Source organism: Megachile rotundata, chromosome 8 (assembly GCF_050947335.1).
Source record: "Megachile rotundata isolate GNS110a chromosome 8, iyMegRotu1, whole genome shotgun sequence".
Taxonomy (NCBI): domain Eukaryota; kingdom Metazoa; phylum Arthropoda; class Insecta; order Hymenoptera; family Megachilidae; genus Megachile; species Megachile rotundata.
The window spans coordinates 14,816,221-14,833,177 of NC_134990.1; the positions used below are offsets into that span (position 1 = coordinate 14,816,221).

The following is a 16,957-nucleotide window of genomic DNA, read 5'->3' on the forward strand; positions in this document are numbered from 1 at the left end:
CGCTATTTGAGTTGCATAGAATTTAATATATGGTACAAGTTAACTTATACTAAATTAGAGTCTCAATATAGAATCTTCTAGAGTGTTCATATATTGTCTTTTAAAGAATCGTGTACTGTTATAAAAAAAACACTATACCATCTTAGCTTATGAATTTTTACCCAGAATAATAACCAAATTCTTTGGTATTGTAATATCTACGAAATTATGTGATACATTTTATTAAAGATGCAATGAAAAAAAGTGCAATTACCTATTATTAAACCTTTTAAGTTTTACGTAAAATAATCAGTAACAAATAGAAAACTAATTATAAATCCTATTATCTACATATTCATCGAATTCATGATATTTACGAAACTGCAGTATGAACAGGACAGAAACTTGTTCAACCTTGAAATCCGATGAGAAATGATAAGATTGAGTCAATCTTTCAAAGTCTGTTTTCTAAAAAAAAAAAGATACGTCATACGTAACAGAAAGAAGCACACAATAAAGCTGTTTGATAATCGGTATGTTTCCATTTTATTCAACTTGTTATTGATCATCGATGTCACTATTTTCTTTCATACAAATCGCATAGTTTAATGGATATAATTTCTTACCTCTGAGAAACAGGTAATCAAACTTATTATTAGGGTCAATATGAAAAATAATATCTCTGTAAAGCTATCTTCTTTCAGAAACAGTACTATTGCTGCAGTGCATGATCACGAAGCGGAAACTGGTGTAGCATAATGCCATGAATGAGACAGATATCAAGCGAAGGTAAGAAAGAATTATTGTCATCAGTGATACCTCGCCATAAAAATTCCTAGCATACCAAAAGAAATGTATTTGTTCCGCGGAAAATCAGGTTCAATCGCATAATTTGACTAACTTCAGAAAGTTTGTTATCACCATCGTGATACCCTTCTATAACTGATTTTTGTTTCGTGATCGGGTTTTTTCGCGCATGCGAGCAATTTTAGTCTCAGTAAAGTACAAGTTTCAATAAAATGGGGTATCTTAATCACCCTTCATTATTTTTCGCTGCTTTCCCGCCAACAACACTACGCCATTTGGTGGCACCACTAAATAGATACGCTCCTGCATTTCTCGTGCATGTGCGAAAAAACCCGGCCAATATCTCATCACTGTTCGTTGATTGATTGATTGATTGATTGATTATTTATTGTTGTGGTCGTTGACTACTATGGTCATTAGCCCGTCACTGTTCGTGATCATATACGAAATTTATATATAAATTAATTTCTAATTAAAACAATAACATAAAAAGAAATGGAGGAATGGATAACTTTATTACATTCAAAAGTAATTGCTGCAGATAAGTATGAAGATATGTTCCGAGAATTCAAATCTTTACACACAAATAACGAACGTGTAGCATATACTCTTAAGATTATGTTAGAGTATAATCACATTCCTAAACTGTGTGGAGATGTAAAAAATGCAGAGAATTCTACAGAATTAAGGAATCAAGGAAATAATAAATTTAAATCAAAACCATTAACGAATTCTTTATGCATGGATGTGTTACAACTATATACTAAAAGTATAGCATATGCGCCTTATCCATCTGAAGAACTTGCATTAGCATATGGCAACAGATCTGCTATTTTAAAAAGATTACATAAGTATGAAGAATGTATCCAAGACATAGATACAGCCTTAGCTTTACCATTTCCAAATAATTTAAAATATAAATTATACCAAAGAAAAATTGAATGTTTAAGTATACTAAATAACCCTAAATTAACAAATGCTATTAATGAAGCACAATATTGGTTAGAAAAAATGACCATAGATAATAATACTCGTAAAAAAATGAATGACATGTTTATTTCTGCAGGACGAGTATCAGTGTCAGATAAATCAAATAAACAAAGTATCACAAAACAGTCTTCACTTCCTGAGCTAAAGACTCATAATCCTGAAATTCCTTGTGCTTCTGATGCAGTAACTCTAAAATATAATGAACACTATGGTAGACACTTTGTAGCTGCTCGTGACATACATCCTGGTGAAATAATTGCTGTTGAAAAAGCCTATTCAGTAATGTTGGATCCTGACAATTTGCAAACACATTGTTCAAATTGTTTAAAAGTATCTTGGACTAATATACCTTGTAATTATTGTACATATGCCATTTATTGTTCTGAAGAATGTAAACTGTCAGACTGGAAAAAATATCATGACATAGAATGTTGCATTGTTCCTTCATTGTTAAAAATGAATTTTACAAGAAAATACTTGATGAGTTTAAGATTAGCTATTCAGGCAATAAGAGAAAGTAAAAGCATAGAGGACATAAGAAATGAATTGATAGAAGTTGAAAATTGTAATGGTAAGTAGGAGGAATATTATTGCAAACATTTATTTGTCATAATTACATATTATTTCAGATCCTCGCACAAAAGGTTTTTCAAAAAATGGAACCTTTGAAAGTAATGCATATAGAAGTATATTAAGTTTGGAAACTAATGTTGAAAAGAATTCTGTTATAACTCTCTTCAGAAGATCTTTTGAAAGTAGTATTATTTTGTATTATTTAGCAGTATATACTGATATGTTTAGAACTCCTCTAAAAGATTTGTCCCAATTAATAAACAACATTGATGTTGTGTTTATTGGGGAACTTATATTAAGACACTTATTAATGATTGGCGTTAATGCTCATTCGGTAGTATAATATAATCAGGTCATAGAAAGGTTTTAGTTTAATTTTTACTATTGAATTATTATTTGTAGATTGCTGAAGAGCGTGGAATAAATCTAGCCGATCGCGGTGTTGCGGTAATGGCATTTCTTAGTCTAATTAATCACAGCTGTTGTGCACAAATCCTAAGGAATTCAGTGTCTAATCATATGGTTGTTTATGCTATATTTCCTATCAAAAAAGATGAACAGGTACCAACACATATGATATGAGTATTTATGATAGTTTCATTTTCATAGATAAAAATTATTTTCACTAGATATTTGATGACTATGGTCAGCTATTTGGAATTAAACCAAAAGCTGTGAGACAAGCAGAACTTCTAGATCAGTATTACTTTAAATGCAATTGTGTAGCTTGTTTGGAGAACTGGCCATTATATCATGAGCTGAAATTATCTTACGTGAGTTATTTGATAATGAAATATGTAGTGGGAAACTTTCTTATGTTATTGTTTATTTCCATAATATTTGTCTGTTTAATAGAATCCAATTCAGCTAAAAGTAAACAATGCAGAGAGAATTAATTATTTGGTAAAAAAATTAAAGACATATCATGTGATGGCTGTAAAAGGATATATATTTAAGGAACATGAGAGAGATGAGTTATTAGAAATAATGGAAATAATGTATGAATCAGTACCAATGCCTAATGCTGCTATATGTGAAGTAGCAGAATTTTTGAAACGTGCTTATACTTTAAGTGGAAATAGATTTGATATTCCAGAGTTGTAATTGTAAGGATGGCTTAAGTAAAAATCCAAGGATTTATGTAAACGTGTTTGTCCGCTCTCTCGTCCGTTAAACAAACGACGATCGGCAATAATTTTTACGATGTATATGTATCTCGCATAGGGCACGCTTACATAATATATGCCAAACATATTTATAGAATGTTTTTAATTTGTTATCAATTAAAATTTCAGTGATGCTTTTACCATATGACAAAGGTTGAGATAGTGACAAAAATAGAGTGTGTATAAAAAATTTTTTATACAAAATAAAATCTGAGGTTTGAAATACTGAAGTTTGATTATTCAACATGTATCCTATTGTGCCTATCTTATAAATAACCAACTGATTAGTGATAACAAAACTGTCAAATTGAGTGATTGGTACATGCTAATGCAACCACTACTTTTGTTCTGCTCATTTTCATTTTCATTTACATTTGCATTTACATAACTAATTCGCCATTCAACCCCAGGATGCACTGGACTATGTTTCTTTAAATATTCTGCAAGTGTCTCTGCCGTGGTAACACCTTCAAGAAAAGATTTTATTACATTTATTGATCATTTATGAAACAAATAATTAATAAAAGGACACATAAACCTACCTAAAGGTTGAGCTTTGAGGTCTTTCAACATAGTATATCCGTCACCACCACTTTGCATAAAATCAAGAAGAAGCGCATTGTAAGTTTTATTTCTTTCTAGTTTGCTATACATAGGTACATTACAATCTGCACACTGTACTTGTACTGAAATTACTCTTGAATTCTTTGGTTTTGATAAATCATATTGTACCTGCAGAAATTTGTATTATTTTAATATAGCAAACTATTTTTTGAGAAAGTTTGTTTTGTTTTATTAGGTTCTGAATCTTTGTCATTGTTAATAAAATCGAATTGTGAAGTTCATGAAATACCTGAAGTCCAGAAAATTGCGCAAATGCACCAAACAGATTTGCAGTTACATTCATCTCCAAGTTTTGAACACTCCATTCCAATACAGACAGAATGAGATCTCCAGTCATTGAAACTTTCATTATTGCATTATGAAAAGGTATTACGCTAAGGACATCTCCCATAGTAATTTTATCATCATTTGCTCTGGTGATAGAAGTTCTGATGCTACCACCATTGTGGAAAGCTATTGCTGCATCAGTCCAACCATCTCTGCCTGCATATTCTCCAGCATTATAGTCAATCATAGCATCTGTGATTAGATTACCTAGATTACATTCTTCTCGCCTGCATACTTTGCTATCTCCTTCAAGAAGAACGCGAGTTTTTCCAACCACTGTTAGACTAATGTTGTCAATAGCACCTCTCATTTGTTCCAATTCATCCAAAATATCCTTTGCCTGTGAATTAATATTTTATTTGTAAATTCGGCTTAATGTTAGTCTTTTAATAACAAGGGAAAGAAATGCACTGATATAAATGACGTTAATCAATTCCGAATTTGATACAGAATTTCTGTTAAAAGGAGATATAGGCAGAGAATGTTATTTAGGAGAGGTATATGTATAGAGAATAGAGAAAATAATTGATCAATCCTAGTTATGTGATCCTATTACATCAACACCTTTCATTAAAAGGAGAATATATCTTAGTAAGTGATGAGAGAATGTTACTATTAACAGCATTTTGGTGACGTGTATTCCTGATTTCAAGTAGATCTACAGTAATATAAAAGTAGGAAATAACAGAAGTTCATAATAGAAAAAGAAAGCGGGGCAAGCCGAGAAAAAATCGCATGGAAGCTGCTGAAGCCATATGCGCATATCACGTTGCGCAGTCAGGTAGCAGGATCGCAGAAAGCAGCGGGAGCTGGCTTTTAACCAGAGAAAATAAGACTTCAGAGATATTTAGACTTCTAAAAATGAAATATCAAAAACGCGTGAAGGTATTGGTAGGAAAAAATAAAGAATAACTTTACTTCTCCTTAACCGAATCCTGAAGTTTCGATGTGCTATATTACTTAGATACGACATACATGTTCAACTTTATTATATAATTTTACGATGTTTATATAACTTTTTATCTTTTGCAGTTATAAAATATTGATGTCTAAACGTATTATGAGGTATGGTTTTGCGAGAAAAGAGAAAGAAAACGACGCGTGACGACTCACCTGTTCGATACTGTTGTCAACGAGTATAGGATTGCCTTTGATGTTTGTCACTTCTCCCTCAGTATCAAAGGTTACCGTAAAATTCCCCATATACTTGGTATACGCGTATGCTTGAACCACGTACACCTTTCTTCCGCTTTTCTGCGTCACTACCGTAGGATAAAGTCCCTCGGGAACCTCCACATCAGGCTGTTTCCCATTATAAAGGAAAGTGTTTGTGTGTCCACCGATCACTAGATCGATGTCCTCCACTTCTCTGCCGATTCGTTTGTCCACCTCGAAGCCAGAGTGCCCCAGAGCGATCAATATATCAACACCTTGTTGCTTCAACGCTTTTGCCTCTCTGCGAATGCTCTCTACCTCGTCCAAGAAGATCACCTCTTCTGATCTGGCGATAAACTTTGTTTCTTGCGTCAGATAGCCGATCACACCGATTTTCGTGTTATCTACGGTAAGTACTGTGCTGTTTAACAACTTTGTGGCGGCTAAATTTGGCTGTTTGCTTAGATCCAGATTCGAAGTTACTATGGGGAACGTGGCGTTCTCGATGAAGGGTATCAGTCCTTCCACACCGTCGTCGAATTCGTGGTTGCCCAAACTCTGTGCGCGTTTCATTCGATTTTAACGGTTGACGGTAAGTAATTTTTACTTAGGTAAAAATATGGATTTGAACAAATTCAAACAGCATCAAAAATATAAATACCAAATATAACATTATTCTGAGACCTTAATGTCGAATAAATTAGTGACTAAGCCTTACGGCATCGCTCGTAAGAGCGTTAGACTTGGCTCTCGCTTGAATTAGTAAAAATGACTAGCAATATTTGAAAGGACCTCGTAAAAGGTCAATTTTAATAGATTCTTGTTTGCCTTGAAAGGTTTAGATGATTCGAGGAGTGAAATCAAGTTAAAGGTATTGAAAGATAAATCTTGTAAACTGTACCGTTACATTTGGAGCCAATATGTTCAGGAACTTGGTTACCACCTTCCATTTGTATACATTGTACCAAATAGATCCTTGATAAGTATCCCCAGCATTCAGGAAGATACAAGGGGTTGGTGACTTCCGTGCTTCACGAACTAGGGTTGCTATTCTAGCGAATCCTCCGTAGCATTTTCCTGCTTTGGCGTCGTTCTTGGAACAGACGGTCGATAATTTTGATGTTTCCTCGAATCTGTGACCAAAAGGTATTGCATAATTATTTATTACTAAACTAATTCTTCCACTTGACTAATCCAATATATTGTGGACTTCAGTTTATTAAAATAACGAGGTGTTATATAATCTTTTAAGACGGTTTTACTGTCTGTTAAAATTATACACAATTACTACGGTGTTGTTTGAGTTTTTCTTACTCCTACATATTTATCGATCCGCTATGAATGAAATTAACTTCCGAAGCTCGTTAATCATCGCTTAAGATAGAAGGTGAGAATAAAAATGGGCTGGTAAATCGCGAAACGTTGATCGAATTGCAAAGTACATCGAATTCATAAAAAAAGTGAGCGTAAAAGATAAACGATAGAAAAAATGGAATATAATCTGCGGAGGCCAGGAAATTCGCTTCAGTTTGCAAAGGTTTCTGCACGATACGATAAGCGATAAAAATTAACATTTAACCGTTCATGGAGCGGTGTTAATTATCCTCAACCTGCTTTTAATTAGTGTTTCAGATGACAACGATACTTTAGCCTACATTAAATAATAACAGCATGAATAAAATATAAAAGAAAAGCAAAGTTATTGAATAATTAATTAATCTTGTCACGTTTTCGTTATCGTTACGTAAACATCGATAAGCACGTGGTTAATGAAAATATCGTAACACATCTGTCGCTCGACGTTAAATTCGTGTTAAATATATTGACAGTAATTTTACTGTGAAGATATAAAACTCATAATTAATCAGAATTATGTAGTATAGTTTAATAAATGCACTGAAAGATTAGCGAAAGACAGGTCGAATTACCTGGAATGCATGTCGTTTGTATGAAGGATCCTCAGCGTGAGTCCTTCTTTCTTCGTCGAAACAGGATTCCCAAGGACATGACTGAAGATCGCCGCAATGGCGCAAACCGTGATCCAAATTTTCAGCATTTTTTATCCGTCTCACAAATTGTTCTTCAATTTTTGCTTTGTTATCTCGCGTGTTGAACGGTAACGAGACAGAGCTGTTCAGCACAAAAAAGACAAACATGTTTCTTCTACTTTTCTTGTCTTAAAGATAGCAATTTTCAACAATTGTTATTCCCGTTTTTGTTTCATTCTCAATGCTTTTAGTTTCTCAAAGAATTCTTCTACAAAACAAATTGTATTCTTCTTGAAACGTTACTCATCGTTACGAAATAGCGCCGCGAGAATTAGGTCCAATTCGAGATCACATCAAATCATTAATTTTTTCATCCTCTGTGTCATCAAAGAGATCGTTAAATCACGCGACATAAATATAAAAATAAACGGGTAATAAATCATTCGAGCAAAAACCCGAGCTAATAAATGTTGCAAAATAGATTCACTCGTAAAAAAAGGGTTTATGATCTCGTGCTCAAAGTGGGACGCCAGTTAATAATCGAAATATAATTTCAGCAACAAGTGGTTTCATTCAATGGAGAAATTTCTCAATGAATTTTTCGACTTGGACTTTTTTTTTTATTGCAAGCTGGCTGAAATTTTGCGGCCGCGAAACAGGGTTATCGAAATCTGATATTCAATGAAATTTCACGAGTCATACCGCCAAGAATGTCAGCTTTTTCAACGCGTATCAAAGAAGATTAAAGACAATAACGGGTGACCTTTCGCAGGCAATTACGCAAAAAAAAGTTATCGTTACGTAAAGATGGTTCGACGATAAGAACAGAAAAAACAAGTTACAAATCCTTTTGTGGAGGTGCAAGTCTTTTTCTCTTATTTTTATAATTTTGAAATGAAGCCCGGTGTTAGATAAATTTTAGTCGGTCGTTTAAATTACCTGATTTGCGTCACGCTCGTAACATTTGCACATTTGTTCTTATCTCTGAATATAATAACTTCTGTATACGAATTGACTACTATCGGCGTCTATGTCACTTTTCCCCTTTTTTTATCAGCACTAAATTTTAAAAAGAACTTCGTTGTCTGGAAATAAATTACTTGAAATTGTAGCGAAAGATATAAGCAGGCAATCGGTTGTAATCAGTACTTTAATCAGATTGCTTAATTATTAACGGTAATACTGTAGATAATTAAAAGAAATATCTATCAGTGAGTTCTGTTATTAATTTCAAAGTTAAAATATATCCAGTTCAGACACCCGATTTCAAGCAATCCAACACCACGTGCTCTGTATATAAAAAGAGGTTGATCTTGTCAGAAGATTTAATAGCCCCATCACCACGGTCATTAACGATCATCGTTATGAATTACTGTCGAATAATTTAAGAAAAATAGACAATTTCGAATACCATTGAAATTAGAGTCGAAACGTTTCACCCGAAATTAATCTTTAATAACATAGACATAACTCTCTAGAGCGCAGGGTCTCCCAAAAATTTCGAAGTAAATTGTAGCAAGAAAAATCTGACAGCAACAAATCCTATACCTGATACAATTTGTCGTACAAATAACGCGATAAAAAATGTAATCCTCTTTTATTAAACAAAGAATCACTTTTCTGGCAGCGAACTCGTTCAAAGTAAAAATCTGTAAATCTTTCACTGGACTCGTCGAACGACTTGAAAGACGCTCGTAAATAATTATTTACACAAGCGATATGAAACTTTTGGCCGGCAATGAACGTAGTCGCAGTTAGCGAAGCTTCGCCAAGCTACCTGAGTACGTTCTAAAAATATGTTTGATGTTCAAGAAGAGGAAGAAAGTGATGTGTCTGGATGCCAATCACTCACTACGTATGTAGATTTGTCGACGAAGAAAACTGACGGGGGTCGATTACACAACGACCACCGCACCGGCGAAGGATCGTCGGCTAAACTAAAGAAACGACGCGCGTTTATCTGCTACCGAGCGAACCGATTTTGTCGAACGATCAGCGACGACTGAACACGTTCGCCGAACGAAAAGCTCGAGTAACCTTCGTTTGTCCCCGATCTGCTGGCGAATCGCTACTCCGTTTTAACGGGTTCGCTAAATGGTAATAGCGACTTTAACATGGGGCAAACTTGCCCGAAGCTGAGCATTCCTGTTTAGGAATTTTTGCGTTTGGGTTAATTTAGATCAGATTTGCTTAAGGTCTTTTTTACTCGAGTTCTCCACGATTTCTGTCGCATATTTTCTAATCATGGACTATTTAAATCTTAATCTTAGCGCGAACGAGTATGTACACGTGTCTTAAAGGATTGACTATTAATAGGAGTTTCAGATAAAATGGCGTCGAGAGGTTCTGAAAAGTATTGAAGGTATAAAATATGTTCAGTTTCAACTCTCAAGTATGATTCCGTTAAGTAGAAGATACCTAGGTTTCCCTTAGTCTCTTTAAGATCCCAGCTTTACTCTTATATTTTTTTTACATTTTCTCTATGTCGAATTTCTTCTTTTCGCCCTCAAAGAAGTCCAACATGTCCATAAACAAATACGATTACATTAATCGCGAAAGCTGCGCCAGATAGTGTGTCAAATAAAAACAGTAGATATTAGTTAAGATAAGCGCGATGTTAATTGAATTTACTCGGCTCGTATCATCCTCATCTTTGTCTTCCGAATGTCACGGAAAAGGTTCTCCAAACATTTACTCGAAGAAATCTTCCTACGTCAATGATCTGAAAACAAATTATGCTTATTTTGTTTTTCTTGATTGTGTACAGTCATTATGAACAGCGTATTAGCATTTTTATTTTAGAGCTCGTTTTATCTCGATGTTTTGATCTATGTCATTGTTATAAAACAATTTTATTATCTCGGATGATTAAATTTATCGCCAGTCGACGAATTAGAAAATGATATTAGGCTAGCATTCACGATCTTATCGTAGATATGTACATTAATCTCGATCATTTGTTCTTACGATTTCTTTTCGAGTAAAGTCATTCTTTTAGATCAAACGATTTCTTAGTCTTTCGTGTCATAAAGGAAAAAGGGTAGAAAATGTTTCCAGATTACGTAACTGATCAGACAGTACGAATTACAAAGATTGTAAATCAAAGACCACGATAATAATATGTACATCTTCCGGGAAGCGATCAAAGTGTGGCTCTGTTAAATCTCTTCTCCATTACTCTATTAAATAACCATCGATAAATGACATTTATGGTAAGACAGGATATGTCGTCATCATATTTGCTTTATCTGTGAACGATAGGCGTATTAGCCACGCGACGTCGTCATAAGAATATAAAATAATTTTCTTGTCAAAGTGCCAGAATGCGAACGTTTAGCGTCAAGAGATTGCATATGCATTCCCGTTTGCCGTACATCCTACGAAACCGTGATCGAGACATCCGTCAAGCCTGCAAATCAACGTCTTTGAAGTAACTGATTCAATGTGGCACCGTGATTCATAATAATGTATGCAACGAAACTCATAGAATGAAACACGAAAACAATTTCATGTTACTCTGGAATTCGTTCAAGGATAATTATTTTGTTGAGTGTATTTTGTTTGACGACGTGTTTTCTTTCAGCACAATAAATCACATACCAGATGCCTGTCACGATATTTGCGATAGCGATTTCAGTGACGATAATCTTAAAATGTCTGACGGATTATTGTATCCTTATCAACAATAAAACAATCAACCTATTGTAAAAACAATACGGTATTTTGCAATATTGTTTCAGAAGCTGCGGTTATCATTTTAAAAGAATATAGATTAATGCTTTGTAAGCTTTCTACTTTTTTACAACGAGTTAGATTTTCCTGTTACAAAGGAAAACAGAGTTTATCAATATTCTAATTGCGCGCAATGTCGAGCGGAATATTCCTGTACATTTCCTATCGATACGATTGATCAATGCTTAAACTGGTTAATCATGCAAATCGTGGTTTACTTCCGTTTCAGATTTCTTTTTTATCACAGCTTTAAAATCGTACGAAGGCATTCTGTAATCCCGTAGGAGATTAAATATACAATTGAAACTGGTACGCGGGTAATTATGCACATAGATTCTTGACGAATAAATTATTCAAGGCGATCGAAATAGTTTCCTTATAATTTTCTTATCGCGTTATCGATTGACATTCCGTGCACGATGGTGTAAAATTGACACCGCTCCGATTACTTTCATTCAGTTCGATGGAGAAAAATGCAGTTATAAACGTACAAATATTTTTGAGTTACAAATATTTATTTATGAGAAATATATTAGCAAATTGAATTGGTGAACCGGTTCGCTCTTATTCGATACAAATTAGTATTCAATTGCTACCCTAACTTTCACCTTTCTGTTTCTATTCGTTAGATTCGACCAAAGGTCTTACCATTCCAGAAAGAACGATCCTTAGGACCTGGCACGTTCGAAGGACACGCACAAACTGAAGTTAGGTAAAAAGGATTACGCCAGTAAGAACCTATGGATCTCTACCCTCTCCTCGAAATCATTCAACCTCCAATCCCCGCTCCGACGTCTATTTACCAACGTAAAAAGTCACTTAACTTGTCACTTCAATCTCTGAATGACGGGCCACGTTAAAATTTAATCGTTCTTCTTCCCAAGAAATCACTTCCTATAAATTTCAATATGAATTGTTTCACATTTATTTCACACCGTCTATTATTGCATTTATCGACGATTTCTTAAAAGAACTTGTACTCTTTTCTACGCGTTTTTGTTCACTGCCAAGGAGAACGGTAGTTCGATTGTTAGCCCTGCCGCGTTTTTATCATGGTTGTGTAATGAACGCCGATTTAGTACGATAAGGTAGAGCTTCTTGTTGGTAGACAGTCCACGACGAACGTTCGCAGCCGACAGGTGTGTTATGCGTCCGATTTGCTAAGAATTTTTAACCGATTTCGAAAAAGCAGTGGTCAGTGAATTTTTGGTGGAATTCGGAAAGTTAATTATTTAACACTCGCGAAAATTGGGTCATCCACGATAATCTGAGGCGTGTGATCTGGAGCGAGTAAACACTTCTTTCATTGAGAACGTTCATTCTTGAGAAAGAGAGCAAACTTGCAATCTATTATTTTCATGCTTTGTTGCAGTCATCGATGTAAACAAACAAATTGCATGCCAATTGATATACTTTCGTGTTGCAATTTTATCTGCGGAAGGGCTTTTGCAAATATTTTATCTTTCAATGGTACAAGGATTTAGTTCATGATGCAATTCCTCTTATTATTGCTATTTTTCTTCCAAGTATCTCCAGGGCGAGCAGATTTATTTGAGCTTTCGGTGATACACCTAAACGATTTCCATGCAAGGTAAATGGAGTAAAAATTAAGTAAAAGCTTGCGACTTAATTGACTGAAAGTTAGAAGTAGTAAAACGAATGCGAATGACTTAGTTAATCCCCGTTATAGTTTTTTGTCATTAACATAAACGTTGATTGAAATTTGCATCGATCAAACGCAATAAAATCATCGGTTGAATCATTAACGATAGCGTCGATAGAATCGCGTGGTAAGAAGTGTCATGACAGAAAAGACAATTATTGATTGCGTAATTGGTAGCTGAAGAGTGGAACAAGAAAGCAAATCAGAGGATTGGTAAAGTGAAATCACAGGGTCATGGGCACGACGATTCAGGTTAACCGTGACTCTTTTATCCGCGTTCTTTTTTCTATCGGTTAAATTAATTGCTCAATATTTGCGTTTATTGCCATTTTGTAAATATTTCCACTCCGTTCACCGAATGTAAACTTTCAATGGTAAAAGAAGAAACTCTTAGTTCATGTATGGAATTAAATGAACTTGCATTAAGCTCATTTAAATTAACTTTGACAAAGTTGGCACAAGTCCAAGTTAAGTTAAGTTGTTCTGAACACCGTAAGTCGTCTTCGGTAAACGTGGATGCTTTGTAGAAGTTTGCAAAAATGTTTGCAGATTTGAGCAAACGGGTCCTCGATCAGGAGTATGTCACAAAGAAAACGAAAAGGAATGTGTCGGTGGAATAGCAAGAATATCGACGGCAGTGAATCGATTAATGAAAGATAGACCAAATCCAATTTTCCTGAATGCCGGTGACAACTTTCAAGGAACATTTTGGTACAACGTCCATCGTTGGAATGTGACAGCAACTTTCATGAACATGTTACCGCACGACGTTATGGTAAATTTAAATAAAACCAGACGAAAAAGAAAGTGAAGACTCCGGGAATTCTTGATCGCTCGGCGTACTTATGACTCGCTTAATTGGGTCACAGAGTTAACGATCGATTATTTTGAACGGAGTTTAACGAGAATTCCGCGTGAAACCGATAAAAACGGAACGGATCGCCTCGAATTTCGATGAAAAAGAGCAGGAAGAACAGCGCAATCATCTGTTAATTGAATCGATTACGGTGATTCCAATAAAAAGCGTATGAAAATAATGATCCTGTCGGGATCGAAGGGAATTAATCGGTAGGAGGAGACGGATTAAAGTTAAAGTAACGCAAATAACGATTAGGTTTATAATTGAGATGAAATTTCAGAAGAATGATAATCGCTCGATACTCGCTCAATGAAAATTTTTCATTAAATTCTCTTATCTAATTGTCTTATCGTATTCCTCTGTAATATTCTTCCAAGATTCTCAAGATACTCCAGTTATCTTATTGAATTTATTAATGCCAATTAACTTTCTCTACAACTTCCATATCATCGATCATTTTCGAAACGGTTTCAAATTATCAACACATCTTTTTAATTAAATTATAAATGTGTTTCGCGAGTTCATTGATTAATCACATCCTCTTTGATATTACTGTCCGAAATATTTGCATACGGACTGACAGGATAATCTTTGCAGACATTAGGAAATCACGAATTCGATAACAACGTGGAGGGTGTCGTTCCTTATTTGAAAGCGGTTAAAGCTCCGGTGGTGGTCACGAATATAGACGCAACTGAAGAACCAACGATGCAGGTTATTTTAATTTTATATAACGTTATGAAATGTTGTAGCACGTGTTACGTGAAACATCGTTCATTCTCAGGGACTGTACAAAAACAGTACAATCATCGAGAGAGGCGGCAGGAAAATCGGAGTTATCGGCGTCATTTTATCGACTACAAACGTTCGTACTTTTATTTGTGAAATTTGCTCTGCTTAAACCTCCGTCTAATCAAACTCCAAAGTTTCGTAAAGCGATCTTAAAACTAGTAAAGCATCAATATAATTCTAAAGCAAGAAAGAAAAGATTTGAGAGTCAATTAAGTAGTCTTTAATCCGATGTGCGAATGTGATAAATAATGTCATAAACAATTTACGGTAGCTTTTAATCATTTTAATACGGTCGGAACGAATTCTAAGAAGCCAGACGATAAATCGCGTGAAACTATCAAGGTGAAGAGATTACAGAGCCGGAGGTTTAACCGGAAGAGTAACTCGTCTGATTTCTCTTACCGATGCTTAATTGAAACTCACGAATTGTCAGACAATCGCCGTGACGGGGAAATTAAAGTTTCTGGACGAGGTGGAAACGGTGAACGCCGAGGCACGTAGATTAAAGTCTCAAGGAGTTCACATTATTATCGTTTTGAGTCATTGTGGCTTAGACGTGGACAGAATAATGGCAGCTAAGTGTCCTTTAATCGATGTCATCGTTGGAGGACACACGCACACGTTCCTCTACTCGGGTAATTATTTCGATCAAATTTTCGCGTTGCAATTAAATTCACAGTGTGTACAGAATGTGTGAGTTATTTTAGGAACACCTCCCTTTATCGACGTCCCTGAGGACAAGTATCCTGTGGTGGTTGTACAAGAAAATACCAACAGAAACGTGTTGATCGTTCAAGCAGCAGCTTACACCAAGTTCGTAGCTCGTTTTAGATGAACGATGTTTCGCGAGAGATCAAATTGTTTTATGGTTGTTAACAGGTACCTGGGAAACTTGACGGTATGGTTCGACGAGGATGGCGAGGTTGTTCAGTGGGCTGGAAATCCGATTCTTCTTGATCAATCCATCGAGCAAGGTAAATTCCTTAAACAGATCTTTTCGGATCAATCGTAATTAAATTGTTATTCAGATCCTGAAATGGTGAAAGCTTTGGAACCCTGGAAAGAAAGCGTAGACGAGAAAGCATCAGCCTCGATAGCTTACTCGAGGGTATTTCTCGACAATCGCTGTCGCACTAATGAGTGCAATTTTGGCAATTTAATCACGGACGCTATGGTGGATTCTGTACGTGTGTCAAATTAGAAAAGATTAATTTTTAACGTACAGGTTTTTTTTAAATCGTTATTTTAATAATTAACTTTTTTCCAAACGATTATAGTACGTGGAACAGGCAGAGAATCCGAACGTTTGGACATACGCTGCAGTAGCGTGTACAAATCCCGGAGGAATTCGTACTTCTATTGATTCCATGGGTCGGAACATCACTTTAGGTGATTTAATAACAGCCATTCCATTCGAAAACACGTGGGACATTCTTGAACTAAAAGGCAGCTGTATCATGCAGGTAGTAAATTATATTCTTCATCGAATATCAAGATTAAATTGCTTACATTTTAAATTAATTAAAAGCGTGTTTTCACTCGATACTCAATTTGAACGAACTTTACGCTGCTCCTGTTAGAGACTGCGTTTATCATCGAGGCGTATTGATTGTTGCCATTCTTCAGGCTTTTCTTCCTTCCAATTTACGTATTCAAATTCTCTGCAAGACGCCTATCTTCCCCCTGCATTAGTATAATATTACACTTAAAGTTTCGACATTGCAGATCCTAGAAATGAAACAGACTTTAATATGGTCAGGACTAAAAGCAACTTATAAGATGAATGACACTTCCAAAAACGTGGTGGATGTTAAAATACGGTAAATGATACTTTCCTCATTTCTTTCTACGGACTATTTCAAGTTTTTACGTATGTGGATATTTTATTTAGATGCCGAGAGTGTGAAGTGCCAAGGTTCGAAAATGTAGTGGAAGATAAATGGTACAGGATAGTGGTTCCAAATTTTTTGGTCGATGCGGGTGATGGATTCGATCCTTTCAAAACCTGCGGCAAAAATCACAAAGTCGGATATCTCGAATCCGATCTATTGGCAGCGTACATGAAGAAAATCAGCCCGATATTAACCGGAAACGATGGACGAGCTGTTTTTCTAAATGTTGTCAAATCGAAGAGATCAGAAAATTTCTTGTAGATTATAAAATTTAGTTGAAAAGTACATCGTTAACAAAAACTATTCGTTGCATGCTTGTTTCAAACGAATGGAGAGTACATAATAAATCTTACGCTCTAATTATGTTTGCTACCTTTCTCTAACGCAATCTACTGGTAGCGATAAGAATC

The 16,957-nt window shown here is 35.2% G+C and overlaps 3 protein-coding genes across 8 annotated transcripts; 2 read left to right on the forward strand and 1 right to left on the reverse strand.

Annotated features, from left to right (window-relative positions):
* Positions 1-605: 605 nt before the first annotated feature.
* Positions 606-12,123, reverse strand: LOC100882223 (protein 5NUC). 5 transcript variants are annotated; one of them, XM_012284387.2, is made up of 8 exons: positions 9,462-9,627; positions 8,549-8,694; positions 7,550-7,751; positions 6,523-6,754; positions 5,580-6,179; positions 4,369-4,806; positions 4,058-4,247; positions 606-3,982 (listed from the first exon to the last, which is right to left on the reverse strand). In XM_012284387.2, exons 3-8 carry the CDS (start codon positions 7,675-7,677, stop codon positions 3,777-3,779), a joined length of 1,794 nt encoding a protein of 597 aa, XP_012139777.2. In that variant the 5' UTR covers positions 7,678-7,751; positions 8,549-8,694; positions 9,462-9,627; the 3' UTR covers positions 606-3,776. The 5 variants fall into 5 exon arrangements, with proteins under 5 accessions (XP_012139777.2, XP_012139774.2, XP_012139778.2 ...); XM_012284384.2 differs by having other exon boundaries at positions 9,158-9,627; XM_012284388.2 differs by lacking the exons at positions 8,549-8,694; positions 9,462-9,627 and adding an exon at positions 11,990-12,123.
* LOC100876013 (protein-lysine N-methyltransferase SMYD4) lies at positions 1,282-3,740 on the forward strand. Its single transcript, XM_003702778.3, has 5 exons — positions 1,282-2,347; positions 2,406-2,683; positions 2,752-2,910; positions 2,979-3,122; positions 3,205-3,740. Exons 1-5 carry the CDS (start codon positions 1,282-1,284, stop codon positions 3,451-3,453), a joined length of 1,896 nt encoding a protein of 631 aa, XP_003702826.1. The 3' UTR covers positions 3,454-3,740.
* Positions 6,086-16,910, forward strand: LOC100882114 (apyrase). 2 transcript variants are annotated; one of them, XM_012284390.2, is made up of 12 exons: positions 12,266-12,631; positions 12,714-12,932; positions 13,554-13,779; positions 14,461-14,577; positions 14,648-14,728; positions 15,089-15,290; positions 15,363-15,468; positions 15,535-15,629; positions 15,684-15,838; positions 15,933-16,118; positions 16,381-16,475; positions 16,547-16,910. In XM_012284390.2, exons 2-12 carry the CDS (start codon positions 12,829-12,831, stop codon positions 16,806-16,808), a joined length of 1,629 nt encoding a protein of 542 aa, XP_012139780.2. In that variant the 5' UTR covers positions 12,266-12,631; positions 12,714-12,828; the 3' UTR covers positions 16,809-16,910. The 2 variants fall into 2 exon arrangements, with proteins under 2 accessions (XP_012139783.1, XP_012139780.2); XM_012284393.2 differs by lacking the exons at positions 12,266-12,631; positions 12,714-12,932 and adding an exon at positions 6,086-6,213.
* Positions 16,911-16,957: the final 47 nt, after the last annotated feature.

Coding starts and splice junctions, on each gene's coding strand:
- LOC100882223 (XM_012284388.2), bottom strand. CDS start 7,677: ATGCTGAAAATTTGGATCACGGTTTGCGCCATTGCGGCGATCTTCAGT. Junction 6,755..7,549: donor ACAAACGACATGCATTCCAG/GTAATTCGACCT, acceptor TTTTGGTCACAG/ATTCGAGGAAACATCAAAAT. Junction 3,983..4,057: donor CCTCAAAGCTCAACCTTTAG/GTAGGTTTATGT, acceptor CTTTTCTTGAAG/GTGTTACCACGGCAGAGACA.
- LOC100882114 (XM_012284390.2), top strand. CDS start 12,829: ATGATGCAATTCCTCTTATTATTGCTATTTTTCTTCCAAGTATCTCCA. Junction 12,933..13,553: donor CTAAACGATTTCCATGCAAG/GTAAATGGAGTA, acceptor AAATGTTTGCAG/ATTTGAGCAAACGGGTCCTC. Junction 14,578..14,647: donor CTGAAGAACCAACGATGCAG/GTTATTTTAATT, acceptor GTTCATTCTCAG/GGACTGTACAAAAACAGTAC.
- LOC100876013 (XM_003702778.3), top strand. CDS start 1,282: ATGGAGGAATGGATAACTTTATTACATTCAAAAGTAATTGCTGCAGAT. Junction 2,348..2,405: donor AGAAGTTGAAAATTGTAATG/GTAAGTAGGAGG, acceptor ATATTATTTCAG/ATCCTCGCACAAAAGGTTTT. Junction 2,684..2,751: donor TTGGCGTTAATGCTCATTCG/GTAGTATAATAT, acceptor TATTATTTGTAG/ATTGCTGAAGAGCGTGGAAT.